This window comes from Puntigrus tetrazona, chromosome 20, assembly GCF_018831695.1.
Source record: "Puntigrus tetrazona isolate hp1 chromosome 20, ASM1883169v1, whole genome shotgun sequence".
NCBI classification, from domain to species: Eukaryota; Metazoa; Chordata; class Actinopteri; order Cypriniformes; family Cyprinidae; genus Puntigrus; species Puntigrus tetrazona.
In genome coordinates, this window is record NC_056718.1 from 27,206,000 (window position 1) to 27,226,683 (window position 20,684).

At 37.0% G+C, this 20,684-nt stretch overlaps 1 protein-coding gene across 1 annotated transcript in view; it reads left to right on the forward strand.

Moving 5' to 3' along the window:
• kif1c (kinesin family member 1C) overlaps positions 1–19,409 on the forward strand; it is a 31,542-nt gene extending 12,133 nt beyond the window's left edge. Inside the window, exons 3-24 of the mRNA XM_043219600.1 lie at positions 1,561–1,637; positions 2,017–2,196; positions 2,908–2,973; positions 3,100–3,278; positions 4,342–4,453; positions 4,528–4,605; positions 4,906–4,971; positions 5,131–5,209; positions 6,380–6,458; positions 6,546–6,694; positions 7,472–7,632; positions 7,893–7,972; positions 8,981–9,056; positions 9,575–9,654; positions 9,737–9,831; positions 10,417–10,500; positions 10,805–10,985; positions 11,249–11,321; positions 12,636–12,734; positions 13,571–13,741; positions 13,990–14,370; positions 15,630–19,409. Of these exons, the coding sequence (XP_043075535.1) occupies positions 1,561–1,637; positions 2,017–2,196; positions 2,908–2,973; positions 3,100–3,278; positions 4,342–4,453; positions 4,528–4,605; positions 4,906–4,971; positions 5,131–5,209; positions 6,380–6,458; positions 6,546–6,694; positions 7,472–7,632; positions 7,893–7,972; positions 8,981–9,056; positions 9,575–9,654; positions 9,737–9,831; positions 10,417–10,500; positions 10,805–10,985; positions 11,249–11,321; positions 12,636–12,734; positions 13,571–13,741; positions 13,990–14,370; positions 15,630–16,529 (3,446 nt within the window). The 3' untranslated portion in view covers positions 16,530–19,409. The remainder of the gene's footprint in view (positions 1–1,560; positions 1,638–2,016; positions 2,197–2,907; positions 2,974–3,099; positions 3,279–4,341; positions 4,454–4,527; positions 4,606–4,905; positions 4,972–5,130; positions 5,210–6,379; positions 6,459–6,545; positions 6,695–7,471; positions 7,633–7,892; positions 7,973–8,980; positions 9,057–9,574; positions 9,655–9,736; positions 9,832–10,416; positions 10,501–10,804; positions 10,986–11,248; positions 11,322–12,635; positions 12,735–13,570; positions 13,742–13,989; positions 14,371–15,629) is intronic.
• The last annotated feature ends 1,275 nt before the right edge of the window (positions 19,410–20,684 follow it).

The window sequence follows — 20,684 nt, forward strand, 5'->3', positions numbered from 1 at the left end:
TCTCTCTCTCTCTCTCTCTCTCTCTCTCTCTCTTTTTCTTTCTTTCTCGCACTCTGTATCTAAAGAATCTGCGAGGCTGGCAGTCTGTTTGCTTTGACCCCCCTCCAACACAAACACTGAGCAGTTTGAGCTTAAGGTAGCAGTGCTCATTGTTACCCAGCAGTGCTTTATTCTGCTGGGGCCGCCTTCACTTTTTTTTTAAATTTTTTTAAATGACCGTACTCTTTTATACCCATCTATAAGTAATTACACCAAACAGTAAAGAAAAACTGTTAAAAATCTGTTAAAACAGATTAATGTTTAAAGTATATGTCAGAACATTCAGTTCTTCAAACATAGTGGAAATTCTTAGTCATCAGTGCATAATTTTGATTCTCAAGAATTGGTATGGTGTTAATTTTAAAACACAGCTGCTTATTGCTATGGTATGTTTATGTGTGATAGAGACAGCCATGCTCTGCTTACTACCATCTAGACAATCATGTTCGGAAAGTTTGTGTGCTTTTAAAATGTGGTTATAGGCTCACGAAATTAAAAATACAGTGCTCCTCTATGGGGTTTTGTCTTATATTTACATCTTATAGTTTAGTAGTATCGCATGAGCAAGACTGGTGGGTTTCCTGAATATCTGGACAAGCGCAAATGTGCTATTGATTTTATACAATGGTGCAAAATACAAAAAATTAATATTGTAGAAACAATAGCAGTCAGGGCTTTAAGACATTTTATTCCATTTCAAGTGTCTTGAAGTTTAAAGGAATAGTTCAACCAAAAATGAATAATTTACATACTTTACTCCAAAAAAATATTGTGGCTCTTCCAAGTTTGGTAATGCTAGATAGCAACTGCAATGTTACCCGGTCCATAAAGGTAGCAAGGACATTGGTAAAATGGTCCATTCAACTGTAATTTTACAAAGCTACAAGAATACTTTTAGTGTGCAAAGAAAACAAAAAATACTGTATTCCACAATTGTTCTGCTCCTCATCCCTCCTGCAGCAGCATGCAGCCATTGAAGAGAGCATCACCACTCATGCTTTTGCTTTATTTAAGCAACACATGTTAACATAAGCAGCAGGCCAAGCTCATACGTTGTTTGCATGAATCAAAAAGTCCATGTGGGATATTTGTTTGAGTCATACTCAAATGCTCAATTCATTTTGATCAATTACGATCAATTTGCTTTTCAAGTAAATGTATCTTGATTTTAAGAATCTTTATATATATTTGCATTGGAAAGCAAGACAAAATGCTGATGAAAAGAGATTTCATAGGCAGGGTTTGGCAGGGATATCGCGTCAAAGGTCATTCTAAAGCTACTGAAAGAAATGTGCATGGAGGGGAAGTGCTGTGGCCCTGCATTATTTGTAGAGCTGGGACGTTTCCAAGCACATTATGATGGCTAGACAGAACTGTGTTGACATTGCTTGAGAAATTCCATGTCCTAAGAACAGTTTCCATTGCTCAATGGAATTTCTATTCACTTTTTTTGTGCATAAATACAGTTTAATTAATCCAATACTGTGAAATTAGTGCTCTAAATTTTTGTCTCTTTTGCAGGTATTATTAATCCCAAACAACCCAAGGAATCACCCAAGAACTTTACTTTTGACTATTCGTACTGGTCACACAGCTCAGTAAGTCACTAAATACATCACATCTTCATCCAAAGTAAGGCTTTGCCTCAGTTTCCAATTTAAATAGATGAGGAGAGAGTGCTGCTGCAGCATTTTTAATCGCATGAACCTGTCAGTAATAATGAATATTTGTATACCTCTTCCAAATCGGCTTTACAGAAAGGCATACCATAACAGAAATGATCTAATTATATAAAGTAATGCCACATTGCATTTGTCTTTTGCTGCCAGCGAGTATGACAAAGGGAACTAAAAAAAAACCAAAAAAAAAACCACAATATAATCAAGATATATGTTAGCATTTACCAATAATAACACTAATCTTCTTCCTCTAAACGCAGAAAACTCCCTCAGATTTTTTTTCTCTGTGTATTTGCAGGAAGAAGACCCATCCTTTGCGTCTCAGAGGAAGGTGTATCAGGACATTGGCGAGGAGATGTTGCTTCATGCTTTTGAAGGCTATAATGTGTGTATTTTTGCTTATGGGCAGACTGGAGCAGGAAAGTCATACACAATGATGGGAAAACAGGATCCTGGGCAGCAAGGCATCATACCACAAGTATGTTTAAGCAGATAGCATGAATGAAAAGGGTTTTTTTTTTCTTTCCAGTGTCTACCATTGTAATGAACAAAGCAATTAAGTCTATGGAGTGTGTAATTAATGTTTAATGTTTAGCTACTTGAGATTTAACTATGGATAGAAAAAAACAAGTTACTGGAAACCATTTTAGTAAATTGCTGTGCAAAGCTAAATTGGATGATAAAACGTTAATGACAGGTCTATATTAAAGGTGCATTCAGTTATTTTTTGCTAAGTTACTGTATAATCGAATGAACAACATTTGGGAAATGTCTTTTCACATATTGTAGTATTGATTTGTGCTAACATACTGTAGCTTTCAGACACCAGAATTTGTAAATCATTGGAGTCTAAATTCAGTTGACAACTGAGACACAAGTTTATACAAGTAAAGTCTGTATTTAATGAGAGCCCTCGGTGATAGTAGCATCAGACTGATTTATACTGATGAGCAGTCTGATTTACAGAGTAGCTATAAACTATATAACGATACAAAGTGGCCGATTAAAAATCGTATAAACCTTACAATAATTTAAACTTTTAAAGACAGAGCTTTTGTGAGCACTGGAAATAATTGAAATCATTAATGATTTATTCTGTGTTGAATTCAATTCACTTAGTGATCTCTTGCACATCTCTCTCATTGTGCATCACTTAATGTTTTTTTTGTTTGTTTTTTTACCCCCATAGATGTGTGAAGATTTGTTCAGACAGACAGCAGGCAACACTGACCCTGACCTGTCCTTTTCTGTAGAGGTATGTTTGTGTCTATTTACATACTGTTAAAGAACTGTTTTGGAGATTTCATTGATGCATGGCCTCTTAAAGCATGCGAGTTTACATTTAAACTGTTTATGGATATACATGTATTTGTGTTTTTAGGTTTCATATATGGAGATTTACTGTGAGCGTGTTCGAGATTTGTTGAACCCAAAAAGCAGAGGGGCCTTGAGGGTCAGAGAGCACCCTATAATGGGTCCTTACGTAGAAGACCTCTCCAAAATGGCTGTTACCAACTACAGTGATATTGCAGATCTCATGGACACTGGCAACAAAGCCAGGTATTATTATACACACAAACATGACTATGATTAAGATGAAAATACTGTTTGTCTGTTAAACTAAGAAGCAATTAATGAGATTATATACATGCATATGAATATATATGTGTGTGTGTGTGTGTGTATATATATATATATATATATATATATATATATATGCACACACACATGCTATTATACATGCTATATTAAATCTCCTGATAAAAACAAAGATAATGGAGAAAAAAAAATTCTAATAAAAAAAAACTAATCATAAGTTAAGGCCTTTGCATAAACTAAAATATAGGCAAGAATGCTGATGAACTGCATGTATTGTATTTCATTGCTGTGGTGGTATCAAACGTCAATACTTAACATGCTGTTTGTTATCTTTAAATAAACCAAGCCAAGCTTCCAAAACTAAGGGTGCATGAAGAAATCTTTTCATATCTGAATCACAATTCTGTCTAACGATTCTAATGGACCCTCAAGTTTCATTTGCGGTTGTCGTGCTATATGAAAGCTTTGATCAGAATAAAAATATATATCAAAAGCTAACAGAAGCAGTAGTATTTAGAAATAACGGCGTATTTATAAGTATGAAGCAACAACAAAGACACGTACCGTTCTGAAACGTTGTGTAAAAACCTTGTTTGATCCTCTTCATTAATATCCTCTGCGTCTCAGTAGGCCTCAAATTGATAAGCAATACAGACAATGCCATTGTTTACAATAAAATAGCTGAGGGGCATGACGTTTAGACCTTTTTTGTTTTTTTTAGACTGTTTAGTGAACACAATGGACCAGCTAACCAATCAGACTCCATTGTATATTTCAAAGGAACGGGCTTCATAAAAGCAGGAAATGATTAGCGTGTTTATATGAGAAGGGACAGAGTGGTGTAGAATAATGGTAATGGTTTTTAAAAAACAAAGCATTCAAACATGTTAGACTCCACCCAGTAAACACAAAAATCAACCACCCCTTTAATTGCACTTGAGCGCATTTTAAAATCTACTGATGTGTGAAAATGAAATGTTTGGCCATCTTTATTTGCTTTTTGTCCATATTCTCTTACTTTCAGGACGGTTGCCGCTACTAATATGAACGAGACCAGCAGTCGCTCGCATGCTGTGTTCACCATCCTCTTCACACAGCGTCGACATGACAACATGACCAGCCTGGACACTGAGAAGGTGTGCGTCAGACGTTAGAAATCTCTTGCTTTTTACTGTTCTTTACTGAGTCTAGTTTCTTGTCTCCTGCTCAGGTGAGCAAGATCAGCCTGGTTGATCTGGCAGGAAGTGAGAGAGCAGACTCGTCTGGAGCCAAGGGCATGAGGCTGAAGGTCTGTCAGATGTCTTATTAGTTCTGAATAAAAGGAATAGTTTAGGCAAAAACGAAATACTGTCATCGTTTTTTTTTTATTTCTGAAGGATGTTCGCGTTCTTGTCTTACAGCAAATTTTTCTTCTTTTTTTATCCACTTCAGATATTGACTACTATATGGATGCATTGATTTAATCAAAAATGCTGTAAAAAGTATTATGACTATATAACATGGATTTAAACTACTTACCTTTTGTTGTATTAAACGTATTGAGTATTAACAAAGTTTTAAAGCATTTTGGTTTTTGGTTTGTTTTTAGGAGGGAGCCAATATTAACAAGTCCCTGACAACACTGGGGAAAGTCATCTCAGCGCTGGCAGACATGGTAGGAACTGTTTTTAGATTTCCTTACTCTCTTTTCTTACTGCTGCTTCGGTTCAGTTCTTTATTTAATTTCTCAACTGTGTCTTCGTCTCGTCCTTTTGTGTTTCGTCTCAAATGTTAAGTTCTTTGTGAAGAGTAACAATATGCCCCCCCCCCACAGCACGGCTCAAAGAAGAGACGCTCTGATTTCATTCCCTACAGGGATTCTGTGCTCACGTGGCTATTGAGAGAGAATCTAGGTACGTCTTGCCGTCTAAGGGCCTATTCACAGACCGAGAGTTGAAACCATGCATTCCAACACGTGTTCACACCAGGAAGGAAAATTAGTCTGACGAGTGTATTTTTTTTTTCTATTAAAGAGACAGTTTTCAGTCAAATAAATTAATTGACCAGTAAGATAAGATGCCTTTTGGGTCACGTGTTTTTAGATTCTGCAATGGTGTCAGGAATGTTAAATTAGAGGATGTCTGGTGTCTAAAACCAGTCAACAAGAAGTTTATCTGATATGCAACTAGTCATTAAGTTCTTTTTCTGTCAGCCCTGTCAGCAGACATTGTGTTTTAACAGTAAATCTTGAAATGGACCTATTCTTGCTCTTTAACTTACTTGTGCAGACAATCATTTTGTTATGCATATTTTTTCTGTGGGGTTCTGGTAACACACAAAGACGCAGACATCAACTGTGTGTGTTCTGAAAGTTTTAGACGTTAAAAAGGAATTGTGTTAAAGAACTTCATTTATTTAAAGGGACGTTTAATCTAAAATTTATATTAGCTTAATTTACTCAACCTCATGTCATTCTAAACCCATAAAACTTTCGTTTATCTTTGAAATACATTTAAGATGAATTCAGTGAAACCTGAATAAATACATTTTAATTGAAAAAAAAAAGTTGTTTTAAGTTGTTTGTATAAATAAAAACTGTAAGAAATGTAACTTTTGTGAGGATAAAAATAAATAAAAATGTAAAAAATCTGACACAAACCTTTAAACTGTAGTGTAAAGCATGTGGCCAAAAATGAAGTCTAATAGTCTTGTTGCTCTCTGTTATGTTATTCATAACAATCAAATATCAATTATCAAGGAAAAAAGAGGATCGCTTATCACTCTTCATTTATTTCTCTATCGCTAACTGACAGTTTCCTTCAAGAACAGTTTAAAAGCAAATATAAGAAATGGTACAAAGCTATAATTTGTCAGTGTGTTAATATTTAATTTCAATAATTACATAAAGGAATGTTTTGCATAGTGTACTGGTTGCTTTTACTGCTTAATTTAGAATATTAGGATTTTTGTGAATAGACCTGCTGTTGGTGATCCATTTAACTTTTGGTTTAGTTTTTGTTTCAAACAAGTCTCTGACCAACTGCTGTTACCGCTCCACACTGACTGAATGTTTGTGTTTGAAGGTGGAAACTCTCGCACAGCCATGATTGCTGCTCTGAGCCCAGCAGATATTAATTATGAAGAAACACTCAGTACTCTCAGGTAAAAACGCACACAACAGAACCGTAGTTCTTTTCTACAATGCATTGTCATGTCTGGTCTGTATAACCAGCGTGTGTCCTGCTGTAGGTATGCAGACAGGGCTAAGCAGATAAAGTGTAATGCTGTCATTAATGAGGATCCAAACGCACGTCTCGTCAGGGAGCTGAAAGAAGAGGTCAACAGACTCAAAGAGCTCCTCCTGTCTCAGGGACTCAGCAACCTCATCACTGCCTCAGGTAAATACACACACACAAAGGTCGCGTTTTACCACAAAACCAGGTTCTTATTAAAATCGAGATATGTAAGTTGTGTAATATTTAAATCGGCATAAATAAAAAAGCTGTACAGATCTATACAATACGGTAAGAATAAAAAAAAATGAAAGTGAAATATTATTGCAATTTCCACTTGAATACATTTTAAAAAATATTTAAAAGCATTAATTGAAAATTATTGCTGTCAAATGATTAATCAGCTATGTGTGTGTGTGTATGTATATATGTATAATGTATATATGTACAGTAAAGTTTTAGGCAGGTGTGAAAAATACTGTAAACAAAGAATGCTTTAAAAATGTAAGTGTTAAACATTTATTTTCATTAAAAAAATGCAGTGAATGAACAAAAGAGAAGTCTAAATCAAATCAATACCTTTTGCCTATAAAACAGCAGCAATTCCTATAGGTACAATTGCCTAAAACTTTTGCACAGTGCTGTCTATTTACTGCATGTGAGTGCATTTATATATACATAATAAACACAGTATTTTTAAAGCAATTTTTTACTGGCAGTTTTTAATGAGTTTAATACTTTCTTACTGGGTTAAACTAAAAAGCATAAATCTTACTGACCCAAAACGTATGCACTTGTATATTAGGTGTTTTTAGCATTACAATAATGAGAACTGTGGAGGGAAATCTGATCACATGGTCACAGGATGCACAAAAGTTACATTACATTACAATTACATTAACAGTCACTTAAACAATAACTGGCACACTTATTTTCTTTCAGGGTCTGAAACAGGACGCCCCACTTTGGGAGGAGCATTAGGTGAACTCTCCCAACCCTCGCTCACATATGAGCAGTCTACCTCTGACGCACCAATGGAGGGTGTGACGCCCACCAGTCCCACTGCACACATCAGCAAAGAGGAGGCCGCGGAGAGACTCAAGGTACACATGATATCTCATTCTCAACATCACTCTCTTATTAAAGTAGGTAAAGGTTTTGGAATTTTAGAAGATCGGCTTACTTCAGCTGCTACTCTCTAAATGATACCTTTCCGAGGCACGTCAACTGATGTTATGTCAGAATCCAGAATGCAGAGTGCTTCTGATTGTTCAGGGGGTTCTTTTGTATGCTTGGTATCTAAAATGGAACGAATGCAGAGAAAATATTTCCATTTAGCCTTGTCTTTCTGTGTTTCTAACAGGAAACGGAGAAGATAATTGCAGAGCTGAATGAAACATGGGAGGAGAAGCTCAGGAAAACGGAGTCAATTCGACAAGAGAGGTGAGAACGAGCATAAGTGCTCAAATTGTTCAAACTGTTGTAGTAGACTGAATTTGGACATCATTTATGGAATAACCTTACCCTGTGAATGTTAGACACGCCATTATGATATCAAAGAACCAGCTTTGATGAAAACCGACTGTAACATTGCATTCAAAGACTACAGCAAGCTATTAATCTTTTGCACCTGTGAGAGAAAATAGCTCTTCATACCAGCAGTCTGTATTGGTCTTTCAAAGGGAAAAACCTGACTGCTGTTATAAAAATCATAAACAGTGTACCGTTTTCACACCAGTATAGGTTTTATTATATTTTTTTTCCACTTTTGTCTCTACTGTATCTCTCATGCACTGGTTTTGCTAAACTGGATAGCCAATCAGTGTCATCTCTCTAACTCATGGGCTTTGCCACCAAATTAACATGCTAAATTATCTGAAAAGCTGCCGACTGGGTTTGACTGGTGGCAGTGGCGCAGGACAGCAAAAACTGTGCAGACAGATGTTAATAACACGTCAACATTGGTTGACAGCCAGTTTTTTGCTTGGTGTGTTATGGTTTGGTTTGCAACCAATATGGATGTTTTTGATTGACGATGCTAATATCAGAGAGCAGAGCAGCCGGTAGGACAGGGTTTGTAATTAATACACTCATCCACCAAATGCAGGTGAAATGCAAATGCATCGTCCTTGGTGGGAAAACGCATATCAACACACTAGCCAATGAAATGATGGCTTGAATTTTTATCATTACTGATTGTTACTGGTTCTTAAGTAAATGTAAAAGTGGATTTGGTATGTGCATGTTAAAGGTTTTCAATTGTACATGCTCATTTGATTTCCAATAATCACGTTCTGGATGACCAATTAACACCTCCTGAGTCAGTCAGCTTGTTCTCGTTTAGAATGATCTGCAATATGGTCAGGTTTTATGCCGATAGTCAAAAGTCTGGCTCTGTGAGTGTAATACAGGTATGAAACTCACACCCTTTCTCTGTGTGTGACATATTAGGGAGGCTCTGCTGGCTGAGATGGGAGTGTCTGTAAAAGAAGATGGAGGAACAGTGGGTGTCTTCTCTCCCAAAAGAGTGAGTCAAGTCTTATTTTAAGCCATATTTATTTGCATGGTGCTGGTCACAATACATGTTGTCAAAGCATGTTTGCAGGAAATGAAGGCGCGGTCACATTTACTGTTGTTCAGCACATTTTCACTGGCAAAATGTAGTCATTTCAATTGGAATTTATGCCATCGGGAATTTTATGTGAGGATGGAAGATTTCTATAGGGAGATTTCACATCAGATTTAAGTTAATCACACAAATTTGACTCACTGGCTAACAGGAAGCTGCTCGGTTAGGAAGTGTCTTTTGTGTCAGCTGTGCTTAATATTGTCGCACTGTTAACTAGTTTTTTGGGTTTTTTTGCTGAAGTTTTGTTAATGTGACCGCATCTTGTGATTTCTACACATAAGAATATTTTATCCGTTACACTGCACCCATCTCACATTTTTCACATTCTGTGTGAATACACCACATTTACTCTCCTAGCACTTTCAGTCGAAGTCGAAGAATCATGCGTTTTACACCACACGTGTTTTTTTTCCCAGACGCCCCACCTGGTGAACCTGAACGAGGATCCTCTGATGTCAGAGTGTCTGATATATTATATTAAAGATGGAGTCACCAGGTGAGCAGTGAGTTGCTGAAGGAGTGGTCAGTTTCTGTGTACATACTGCACTTTGTGTCTCATGGCTGTGTGTATATTGCAGAGTTGGGCAGGAAGATGTGGATATCCGTCTTAGCGGTCAGTTTATAAAGGAGCTGCATTGCGTATTTTGCAGTGAAATCAATGACAATAATGAAGGTGAGAGTATTTGCTACATTTACTGATTCACACAAAAATGACAATAAATGCAATGTTCCCCTTTTTATTTATATGTGGCCTTAACTACTATGTACTTTTACATTTAATCATTTCATACAATGTACGTATTGTGTGCATACATCCATTATACATTTCTGTAATTAATAAAGTATATTTATAATTACACTGTTGACCCATCCCTTACACCATAACCCACCCTTAAACCTACCCATACCACTAAACCTGCCCCTAACTTTACCCATATCCCACCTCAGTAGCAGAAAGTACATAGTTAAGGCCACCTAATATAAAGTGTGACCAAGGCAGTGTTATAAAAGGTTTCAATTTCAAATAAATGCTTTTCTTTTGAAAAGAATCAAAGAATCACAAAAAGTTAAGGTTTCCTCAGAAATACTAAACAGCACAACTGTTTCCAGCATTTGATCATGTTAATTGAGCATGTTTCTTCGGGGTTTTCTTTATGTTTTCAGTGCATATATTCACTTCTTAGAACCAAATATCTGTGTGTGTGTGTGTGTGTGTGTGTGTGTGTGTGTGTATGTGTATGTGTGCGCGTGCATGCAGTGGTGGTGACTTTGGAGCCATTAGTTGGAGCAGAAACATACGTCAATGGAAAACGAATCAATGATGGTGTTGTGCTAAAACAAGGTGACTTTTTTTTCAGTTTTATGTGATTTTATTCCCGTTGTTCAGAATGGAAAACTAGCGTAATTGTTTACTGCAGTACAGACTTATTTTACATTTAAATGCTGTTATACTTAAAATGCAGAAGTGAACATTTCAAATGCATTTATTTGAGAGTCATCTGGATATTCACATGTTCACATATATGTATGCTGAAGAAATAGTAGGCTCTATGGCATATCATTCCGAACATATCCTTATTATCTTATCTTCCAACTTACTAGTGCCTGTAAACCCTTTCATTGTCCTCTGTTCTGTGATTGCATAGGTAACCGTATAGTGATGGGGAAGAACCATGTGTTCAGGTTTAACCACCCTGAGCAGGCCCGCTTAGAGAGAGAACGCAGTGCTACACAGGAGCAGCAGGGGGAGCCGGTGGACTGGAGCTACGCACAGAAAGAACTGCTGGAGAAACAAGGCATTGACATAAAGCAGGAGATGGAGAAGAGGTGAAAACTCATTTTAAATGAACGTTCATATATATATCTTGAAAAATGTATCTGAAATGAATATTGAAATGCTGGATTTTGGAATGAGTTTGCTGGTAGAAGATGATCTACCAGCCGTGACCAGATTATGACTCTTTATGTTTTATAAGTCAGTCTCAACAAAACTCAACTTTCCATACCTGTTTGCACCAGCAAGCCCTTTTTTCCTTAGCAGATTTTTTCCTTTCTAATGTTTTCTTTTGTCTTTAAACCTCATCTCTCAGACTGCAGGATCTGGAGAATCAGTACCGCAAGGAAAAGGAGGAGGCAGATCAGATACTGGAACAGCAGAGACTGGTAAGAAAAGACACCGTTTAACGAACAGAGCTCCTCACAATTTAATTCAAGAAGTATTTTTGTTTAATTTTTCTAATACAAAACACTGTTACTTTGCATGTTACACCTGTCTCCCAAACCAGCAGTTCTCAATTCCAGTCCTCACAAAACTGTATTTTGTACGTTTGTTTTATCGGTTCAGTTTTTTTGTTCTGTTCAAACATAAGTGCCCTGTGAAGTGGAGATCAGGATATCTCGCCATAATTCCAGTTTGAAGTGAATGTATACATTCCTTTCAAATGGCATGTGTGTGTGAAGTTGTGCAGTGCAAATCCATGAAAGAATGTATGAAACAGATTTTCCCTGCTCCGAGAGTAGCAAGCAGTAAACACTGTGTAGGGACCATGTCGACCGGAACACAGTTAATGCTCACTTCTAACGATCCGATTATCAGAAATGGGTGCGTTAACTATCAGAGACATGCAAAATATGCAGAGCAGGGGTACGTGAGGACTGGAATTGAAAACCGCTATCCTAAACGGTGCTCTGTTTTATGATTCAGATTTTAGAAAATGTAGAAAACATTTACATTGTTTACCTGTTAAAAATTAAGTTTTAAGCCATAACTCATATGTTTCATAAAACAAGCAATCAAATTACAAAATTAAAAAATGGAATTTGTCATTATAAATAAAAAAAATTGTGCATCACAAAAGCCAAATGTTCTTAATGTATATTTTTTTTACTTTAATAAGGTTATATATGAGAATTAACGGTATATCATTTATGTTTTATTGAAGGAAACAGGGTTCCCACGGTCAATGAAATGAATACTACAAAAGTTTCATTGTTTAAATTCGACAAATTCGTTTTGTGCCTGAAATTATGAATGACTGGAAAAGTCATGTAAATTAATTAATTAGAAAGGATGGAATCCCTCAGGCAAGAAAATCTAATAGTTTAATGAAAAATAGTTTACAATCTTGGAACAAAACATTGTTTTGTTTTTTTTGTGTAATGTAAGTACATAGCGGTTAAGAAAATGAAAGGAAGTGAATTGTGGCCATTATACTTATTTTTTGCTTTAATATAAATGGTTTCGTAATACTTGGCATCATGGTAACATCAAACCCTGTTGTGAGTTGAGTCTCGCCTGTGCTTTGTGTTGGGAGTAATTGCTATGTGGTTTGCAGATTGCTGCATATGTACAGTAGAGCTCTCCAAATCAGTGCGTTAAGAGCATGTTGGAGGACGTTGTTGCCATAGAAGCTACAGCAAAGGCCGCTCACTGGGCTGTAAAACCAAGCTAATGTGTCTTTCTCTCTCTGTGTGTAGTATGCAGACTCAGACAGCGGTGATGACTCAGATAAACGGTCCTGTGAGGAGAGCTGGAGACTCATCTCTTCTCTCAGAGAGAAATTACCAGCCAACAAGGTCAGTCACACACACATACATCAACAGATTGACACCGAATCCCTTTGACTTGCACTTGTTTATTCATTTATGTATTTACTTTGAAAGGGTTTGCTAATATTTTGCCTATAGTAGCAATAATTTGCTAATATAGGTTTTGCTAATATTAAGGTTTTGCTGTACATTTAATCCAAGGTAGATATCATTTGTTAAACAAAAGGGATTTTCATAAGGCCAATTTCAATCTTAAGAGCTGTTTAGTCTAAAGGAAACCAATACACAGATATCACAATATTCAATTTAAAGATAGTATAGACGTGGTTAACAATTGAATTTCAATTTATTTGACATATTTACCAAATTTAATATGTTGCAAATGAACACATGAAATTTTGACTAAAATGATACTGAACTGATTCTTTAATTCCAGTATATTTCTCAAATAAAGTATCAGTTTTAATAAATAAAAAGCACGGTAACCAACAGTGCACTCAGTAATCCGGTAAGTTTGTGCACACAGGGGATTTTAAAAAAATATAAAGACAAGGTAGTCATTAATACAACATAACAGTGAAATCAAGAATTGTCATGAAAGACTAGACAAGTCTCCTTTTAGTTGGCATTCAATTCACACAGACAGGCTATTACGCAGAGTAAACTTCTTCTTTTTTGTCTGCAAATGCACATTGTTTTGAAGCCTAATAAGAATTCAGCTTTTATTGGGTACACAAAGACGTGATCAAATGAAACTTTTTTTTTTCTCGAGACACCAGCATTCTGTTCCGTTCTTTTTCATTTCACGTAGCTGTTAATTTCTGACAGGAAGTAACTCGTCTGTTCTTGCTGATTTTTTGCAGATGCAGTCTATCGTGAAAAAGTGTGGTTTGCCCAGCAGTGGAAAGAGGAGAGAGCCGCTGCGTGTGTATCAGATCCCCCAGCGTCGCCGCATACCTGCCACCCAGGAGTCCAAACACCGACTCAGTCTAGAAGAGCTTCGCACGCAGGCTGTTAAAGAGATCTGCTATGAGGTACCTCACTGTGTTCAAGAGTAACTTCATATCTGAAACGGGAAATGCAGGCACTGATTTAATTCGTGTCAAAGTAGATTTAGTCTCAAAAAGGCCACCCACTTATATTTCCCACACTTCCAAAATTCTCAAAACGGCAAGCACCAGTTTGATTGGCTAGTCACAGACTATACAGTATATTAATGTCTGGCATGTATTAGCAGTATTTTGCATTAACGTGAGTATGCATTTTGATTTCTTCTTTTAAGGTGGCGCTTGGAGACTTTAGACACACGCGGCAAGAGATTGAGGCCTTGGCTATTGTCAGGATGAAGGAGCTTTGTCGCACATACGGACAAAAAGACCCTCAAGAGAGAGAAACCTGGAAAAGTGTGGCAAAGGATGTATGTGAGACTGTGGGCATCGGAGAGGAGGAGGGAGACAGGGAGGAAAGAACAACAGCAGCTGGAGGAGGAGGAGGAGGGAGTGAGGGAGGAAGGGCCGATATGGGAGAGCTCAAAGCTCATATTGACAAGTTGACTGATATACTGCAGGAAGTCAAGTTGCAGAACAATATGAAGGATGAGGAGATCCGGTCACTACGGGATCGCATGGTGAAGATGGAGAAGATATTCCCAGTCGAAGTTCAGGTGATGCTCCTATATCTAGAAACCGCCACAAATGCACACACTTCTCCCCAGTCCATTTATTAGCGTATTACAAATCTCTAAAATGTATATGTTTATTTAGCTAATTTATTTTTTAATATTCCACGCATTTATTTCATTAAAATTATTTAAATTATCCAGTTAATTGAGGTTAAAAGCTGTAATACATGACCATTTTCCATCTTCTGATTGAACCTCCATTTTAAGGTATATTTAACTTATTTTAGTGTATCACTATTATGATGATCATGGTCTCTTCAGTTACGCTTGTGACACTTGACTCTTCAAAAAGAATTCTTTCAAGAAGATGCAGTCTGCATGTATAATAGTATACAATTAAACACGAATGTCGCAAATATAAGTAGAGAGGACATCTTGCACAGTTTAGTTCACAAACCTCTTGTATGACCTCAAAATTAAAATGTAACATTACTGTTGACTTAACTTCTAATTCTCCACCAATCAGGCTCTGGAGATTATATTTATTGACGTCATTGACTCATATGTCCAATTCAGTGATTTGTTGCAACTCATAATGTAGTACATGCAGTTTTTACATTATGTGCAGTTAAATATTACATTATTGTAATAAATAATTGGAAACTCGCTCTAGCTGTATCACTGAATCAGTGAGCTGGCTTTTTGTTAGAATATGCTATCTTTTTGTGTGATATGTGATCTTCATTAGCTCCATCGAATGAGATGATCGGTGACTGAATCGCTCATTTCAAGTATCATGTACTCGGAGCATTTTGAAATGGTGACGAAAATATGCTTTTATGAAACAAAGTAAAAAGTAAGGTTTTATGTTAAAATACGTGAGCCTTAAAATGAAGTACAGTACCAAAGTAAAAATACTGTTAACACTATTTTGAGTTACTTATGTGTACTGAACTATGCATAAATACAACCTTAACCGTGTGGTAAGCAGGTTTATTACAGTTAACTAAAAGTATTATGTTTAAAAAAAAAAGTGAGTGGAAATTAAATATATACGTAAATCTAATAAACAGTATTTACATAAAACGGCACAATCTAATAAAAGGACAAAAAATTACTAAAAAGCCAAGTTTAAATCAAACATTTTAATATAAAAAAAATCTAAAGATGAACAAAAACTACAGTATCTCAGTGATAATTAAAGTTAGGTACAGTATGTGTGGTTAATTACTATTACTTATTTGAGTAACTGTTGTAACAACGCCATCCTTAACGTCAATCCTATGGTGGTGTTATTTCAGGGAGATGGTGATGACATTGAGTTGGATGGGGCCAGAAGTGATGACCCACCAGCACAAGTCAACAGACGCGATGAGGATTCTGGGTACCGGCGGGGTCGCCATCGCTGGCAGTACCCAGACAAATACCACGACCCTAAACGTCGCAAAGGACCCAGCAATCAGCCAAGCAATGCCCTCTACTCGATGGCTCCCCCCTCAGGACATTCTCAGAACAACCCATTCAGTACGGCATCGCCTCGATTCTCAAATCCATCTTTCAATTCTCAAACCCCTCGCAACCCCAGTGGTCCTTTCTTGCCAGGCACTGGGAGATTCTTGCCGCCTCAAGAGAGGAAGCTACAATTCCCCTTTAAGAATAATCCCCAACACAGAGGCTTCATCTGGGGCCCAACCTCAGGGGGCGAAGGTGGAAAGGACACATCCCCTCAGTCCAATACTGATATGGTGCATACCTTCCAGTCATCTCCCTCGCCAAACCAGGGCCAGTGGCCAAACAATCATCACCAACAGCGGCGCAATCACGGTAACAGAGGCTACGGCAACTGGGGAAACAGGCAACGATCTAGAAACAGGGGACGGAATCCTTTCGATGGATATTTAACCAACGAACAGGCTGGAAATATTGAGCATAAAGATGGCGGATCAGTCCAAGGGCAGCACAAGCAGGGTCGAGCACGTTACACTTGGTACAATCCCAATTTTGGTTCAGACCAGTCTGTTGGAGATGGATTCCAACACAATTACAACCAAAGCAGACAAGGTGTCTACAAACACCCCAACTCTCACTACCATCACCTGCAAAAACAGGAATATCCTCCAGAGATGATCCAACATGGGTCTGAAGGCAATCCCAATCCACCTTCCATCCCAGATTGCAATAGCACCCCCATGGAGACCTGATTTCTTCTGTGGAGAGCATGGTCTTGAGCATGGGAGCCATAGCACTCTGCTTTTCTTATTTGCAGTTCTTGGACGGGACTCCTAGAAACCAGATAAATGCAATGTTTTGGTTTGTTGTGGAAGGATTATGAGTGCTGGGAATGTCCAGCAGCTGAGAACGGTTTTTAAGAGAAACTCCTTAGTGCAATAACACCATTCTGTTCCAAAAAATGACAGAACATTGTATGCACCTGAATTTTAATGTACATATTGCGGTTTCATACCTGCACCTACAGTGCTTTATGGGTGATGTTTTTATGTGCACACATATCTGTGTGTTATTCAGATGTGTATATATATATATCTATGAGTAGGTTATAAATTGAAATGGTATGTATTTGCAAGAGAATTGAGCTCCTTTTAACGCACAGTGCACTGCAACATTGACGTTATGGCCTGAGAAGTGTATGGCCTATGAAACGATCTAGATATTTTTGTTGGATTTCTAATTTTACATTGTGCCTGCTGAAAAACCAAAGAATTTTGATTTAATAGCTCTCGGGTTTATAACTGCTTTGGATGCGATTTTTATAGTTGACTTTTTTTTTCTGTTTTTTTTTACTTGCCACTTGTGTTCTTTTATTCTTGTATCCTGAGGGGCGTGTTTCATATAATGTGTTGTTTAGGGGTTAAAAAAAACAAAAAAACAAATAGGTACATAATCCTGAAAACATTTAAAGGGATAGTTCATACAAAACTGAGAATTATCCCATGATTTACTTCACATCTTTCAGAGATAAACTCTTGAGTTATATTAAAAATCCTCATTGCTCTTCTTAGTCAAAGGTCTCCACGGTAACCAACCAAATTTCTTGCATACGGGATTCAATTTCCGTATAAAACGCTGCAGCAGTGAGTAAATCTGGTGTAATTTGAATGGGAGCGGGTGGTCTACCACTATCTAACCGTGTTATCAGCAAATTTTAAGCAAACTTAGCATTTTGACAAGACAAAAATAACTAATTTGCTACCATTTTTGTATAATCTGCATATTTTTTTTCTCTGCAACACTTTTTTTCTGCTGTGTTTAAAATGTTAGAGTTTTGTGTCTTGACAACATGAAATTAATTTTGTGCAAACAACACATTTATTTGTTAGCCTATCTCTTTCTTTAAGTAGCAGAAGTTTTTATGTGAGATTCTGGAAACAAGATCTAAATCATTTAAGCAGACAACAAGTGAACAAAGACTTAATATGTGGTGAGAGCTGGAAAGCGTGACAAAAAAAAAACTGTCTCGTGCTGACTTCCACTCCGAGCTTTATAATGGCACTGAAAGATTAAAGTTTATAAAGTTTAAAGCTGCAGTCCGTACATTTTTTGTTGTAGTTGTTAAAATTATTCAGTTAATGAAGAAAGTACATAACCAGCCAGTGTTCAAACTGTCCCCTTTAGCTCGATTCACAACGGCTAGCTTGTAATAATGTTTTCTGATTTGACGGGACGGGTAGGTTTTGGCGGGAAATTCAATCACGGCACTGCGTCATTACGTCACGTCTGTAAACGTAAAGATTGAGGTCCGGCTGGCTTTATTCACCTGAGGATCCTGCGGGAGGAGCATATTCTCATAGCAGCTGGAATAATTAAATGTCAAAATTTATTTTGATGGCGGATTGTAATCTAGAAGGGATTATATAAAATGAATTAAATTATACTTACTTGACAGTATAAATAAGTAAATTCTTATTTGGGTCGTATATTCAGAGACGTAGTGTAGAATCTGTGATTTCGTACAGGACTGAGTCCGCTGCGGTGATTGACAGAAACACGTTCACCTCAAAACATTAGATTCATCCGCGCTGCAGCACAACCCACGCAGAGGATAGAACTCCGCGAGAAACTGCGATACCAGGTTCTCAAACATAGATGGCGACAAAGAGGCAACATTTACAGACTGCAGCTTTAAGCAGTGAATTTTCACCTCAAGGGGCCTTTATTGTGGAGTACTTTTTATAATGAATAGACACGTTTTTGGGGGATTCAACAACTTAAACACCTACAAAATTTTTGAATGTAAATCTTACAGTATTCAAAGAAAGTCATATACACCTAGGATGGCTTGAGGGTGACTTTTGGGTGAACTATCCCTTTAAGTGGGTGCCAATCTACAGACATTTTTTTTGCATTGCCTTGTCTTAATTGGGCCCAACACAAAGAGACAGTGATTCTGTCTCTTTTATGTCACACTGACAATGTTTTGAAATAGCAAAGCGACAAACGCTGCCAAAGAAAACAATGTAAGTGAAATTCAAATCCCGCTCCGTATAGCTGTGTACTAAAAACTAAATTAACTGATTTGCTATGGTTTCATTAATTTCGCTTCATTTGTGTGATTATCTTTGGCCAGAATAAGCTGCGAAGTGGAGCAGGATTTCTGACAAACGCCAAAAGTCTGTCTCTGTGACACTAGCCAAATCCTGCTCCGCTACAGACCCTAGTCACGGCCGTAGTTAACGTTCTGCAGGAAGGAGAACGAGGCTGTGAGGGAAGTTTAACAGCATTCCATTAGTTCAGCTGTAACAAAGTGGCCTGATCCAGGACTTGTATACAATGTGTGTGAATACTGTAAGTCTGTCCCTCGCGGCTTCTCTGTTATCCGTGTTACATTTATTCCCGTGTCTGACCTGCCTGAGGTCTGCTGTCACAGTTTTTGATTGCCGAATAAATCGTGGTTGACAGCTGTTGAAGTTTTGCGCCACATATCGATAAATTCTAGACAATTATGGCTTCTTGCTGGATTTTCGTTGCGTTGCACCTGGTTAGGATGTTGTTATATTCCCATTTTGACCATTTGTAAGTATTCAGCTGATCTACATTTGGAAAAATAAATACATTTACTTTAACTGCTCCAGTTGTTTTATTTAGTGATTTATGAAATGCGTATAATGTATTGTGTATGGAACAAGGTTATAGTTTGCATTGTTCCTACCAAATATACTCAAAATAAAAGTAAAATTTGGACTTTGGAATTAGACAGTGTTGTTTTAGTTATATATATATATATATATATATATATATATATATATATATATATATATATATATATATATCATAAGAAGAACTATACTGCTTTTGAACCCTTTTCTCGTGATTCTTTTTTAACAACTTCACAATTGAATTAAATTCATTCTTTTCACAATTAAAATGTTATATGATTTTGTGAGGGGGGAAAAAAACAACTTTGGAACACAAACTCATAAATGCGAGGGGGAAAAATGATTTGTGAGAGAAAAAGTATTTATTTCTTTAAATCCTGTGCAGAAACAAGCTTATATAGTGATCTAATAATCTTTGTTCTAATGCACTTTGGGTTGTACTTGTAGCTTGGCATGCTATTTTTACCTTGTAGTTCAACTATTTTAAAATGGCTTGCAGCGTGACGAACTACAGTAGTAGCTTCCCCAGCATTTAGACACACACACACACACACACACACACACACAACATGCAAACGTAAAGCTGTAGCATGCTTACACGGTAACATTCTGCTGACTGGATTCATGTTCTATAAAAGGCACCAAATCCAGCACAATAATCTGCAGTAAATTCATTGGGGTATTTTTGGAGTGTCTAAAACTGTGTCTGTGTGTGTACTGTACTGTGTTATGCACATTCAGCACGTTATGTCACTGGTGCAGATGATCATAACAGACTCTCAGTGGGATATGAGGCACATATTTAACACAACTCGGAGCACACATTTATCTGCCCACTTTCTGCTGCATGGCTATTTTCAACCCTTTGCGAAAGAACTGGGTCAGCTGTGTCATCCGGGGCTGATGTTACACACTCACATACACGGATGCATTTCAGCTCCGAATTTTAGATCCTCGTTACGCAAACTACAAGATGTTTATCGTTGTTTTATGAGGGATATTTTTTTTATTTGCATCCTGAGGAATCTCTTTGATGTGATACGTGTACATGTATTCAACAAGACAAAACTGACTTTAAAATGAACATACTGTAGCTAGCGGTTCTTAAAGGTTTAGCTCAGACACAGGTTTCGCATTCTAACCTCCTGTGAAAAATGAGCGTGATTAATTGTAAAAGTATATATATATATATATGTAGCAGTTTTAATGTCGTTTTATTGTTATTATCATAACTGTTGCAAA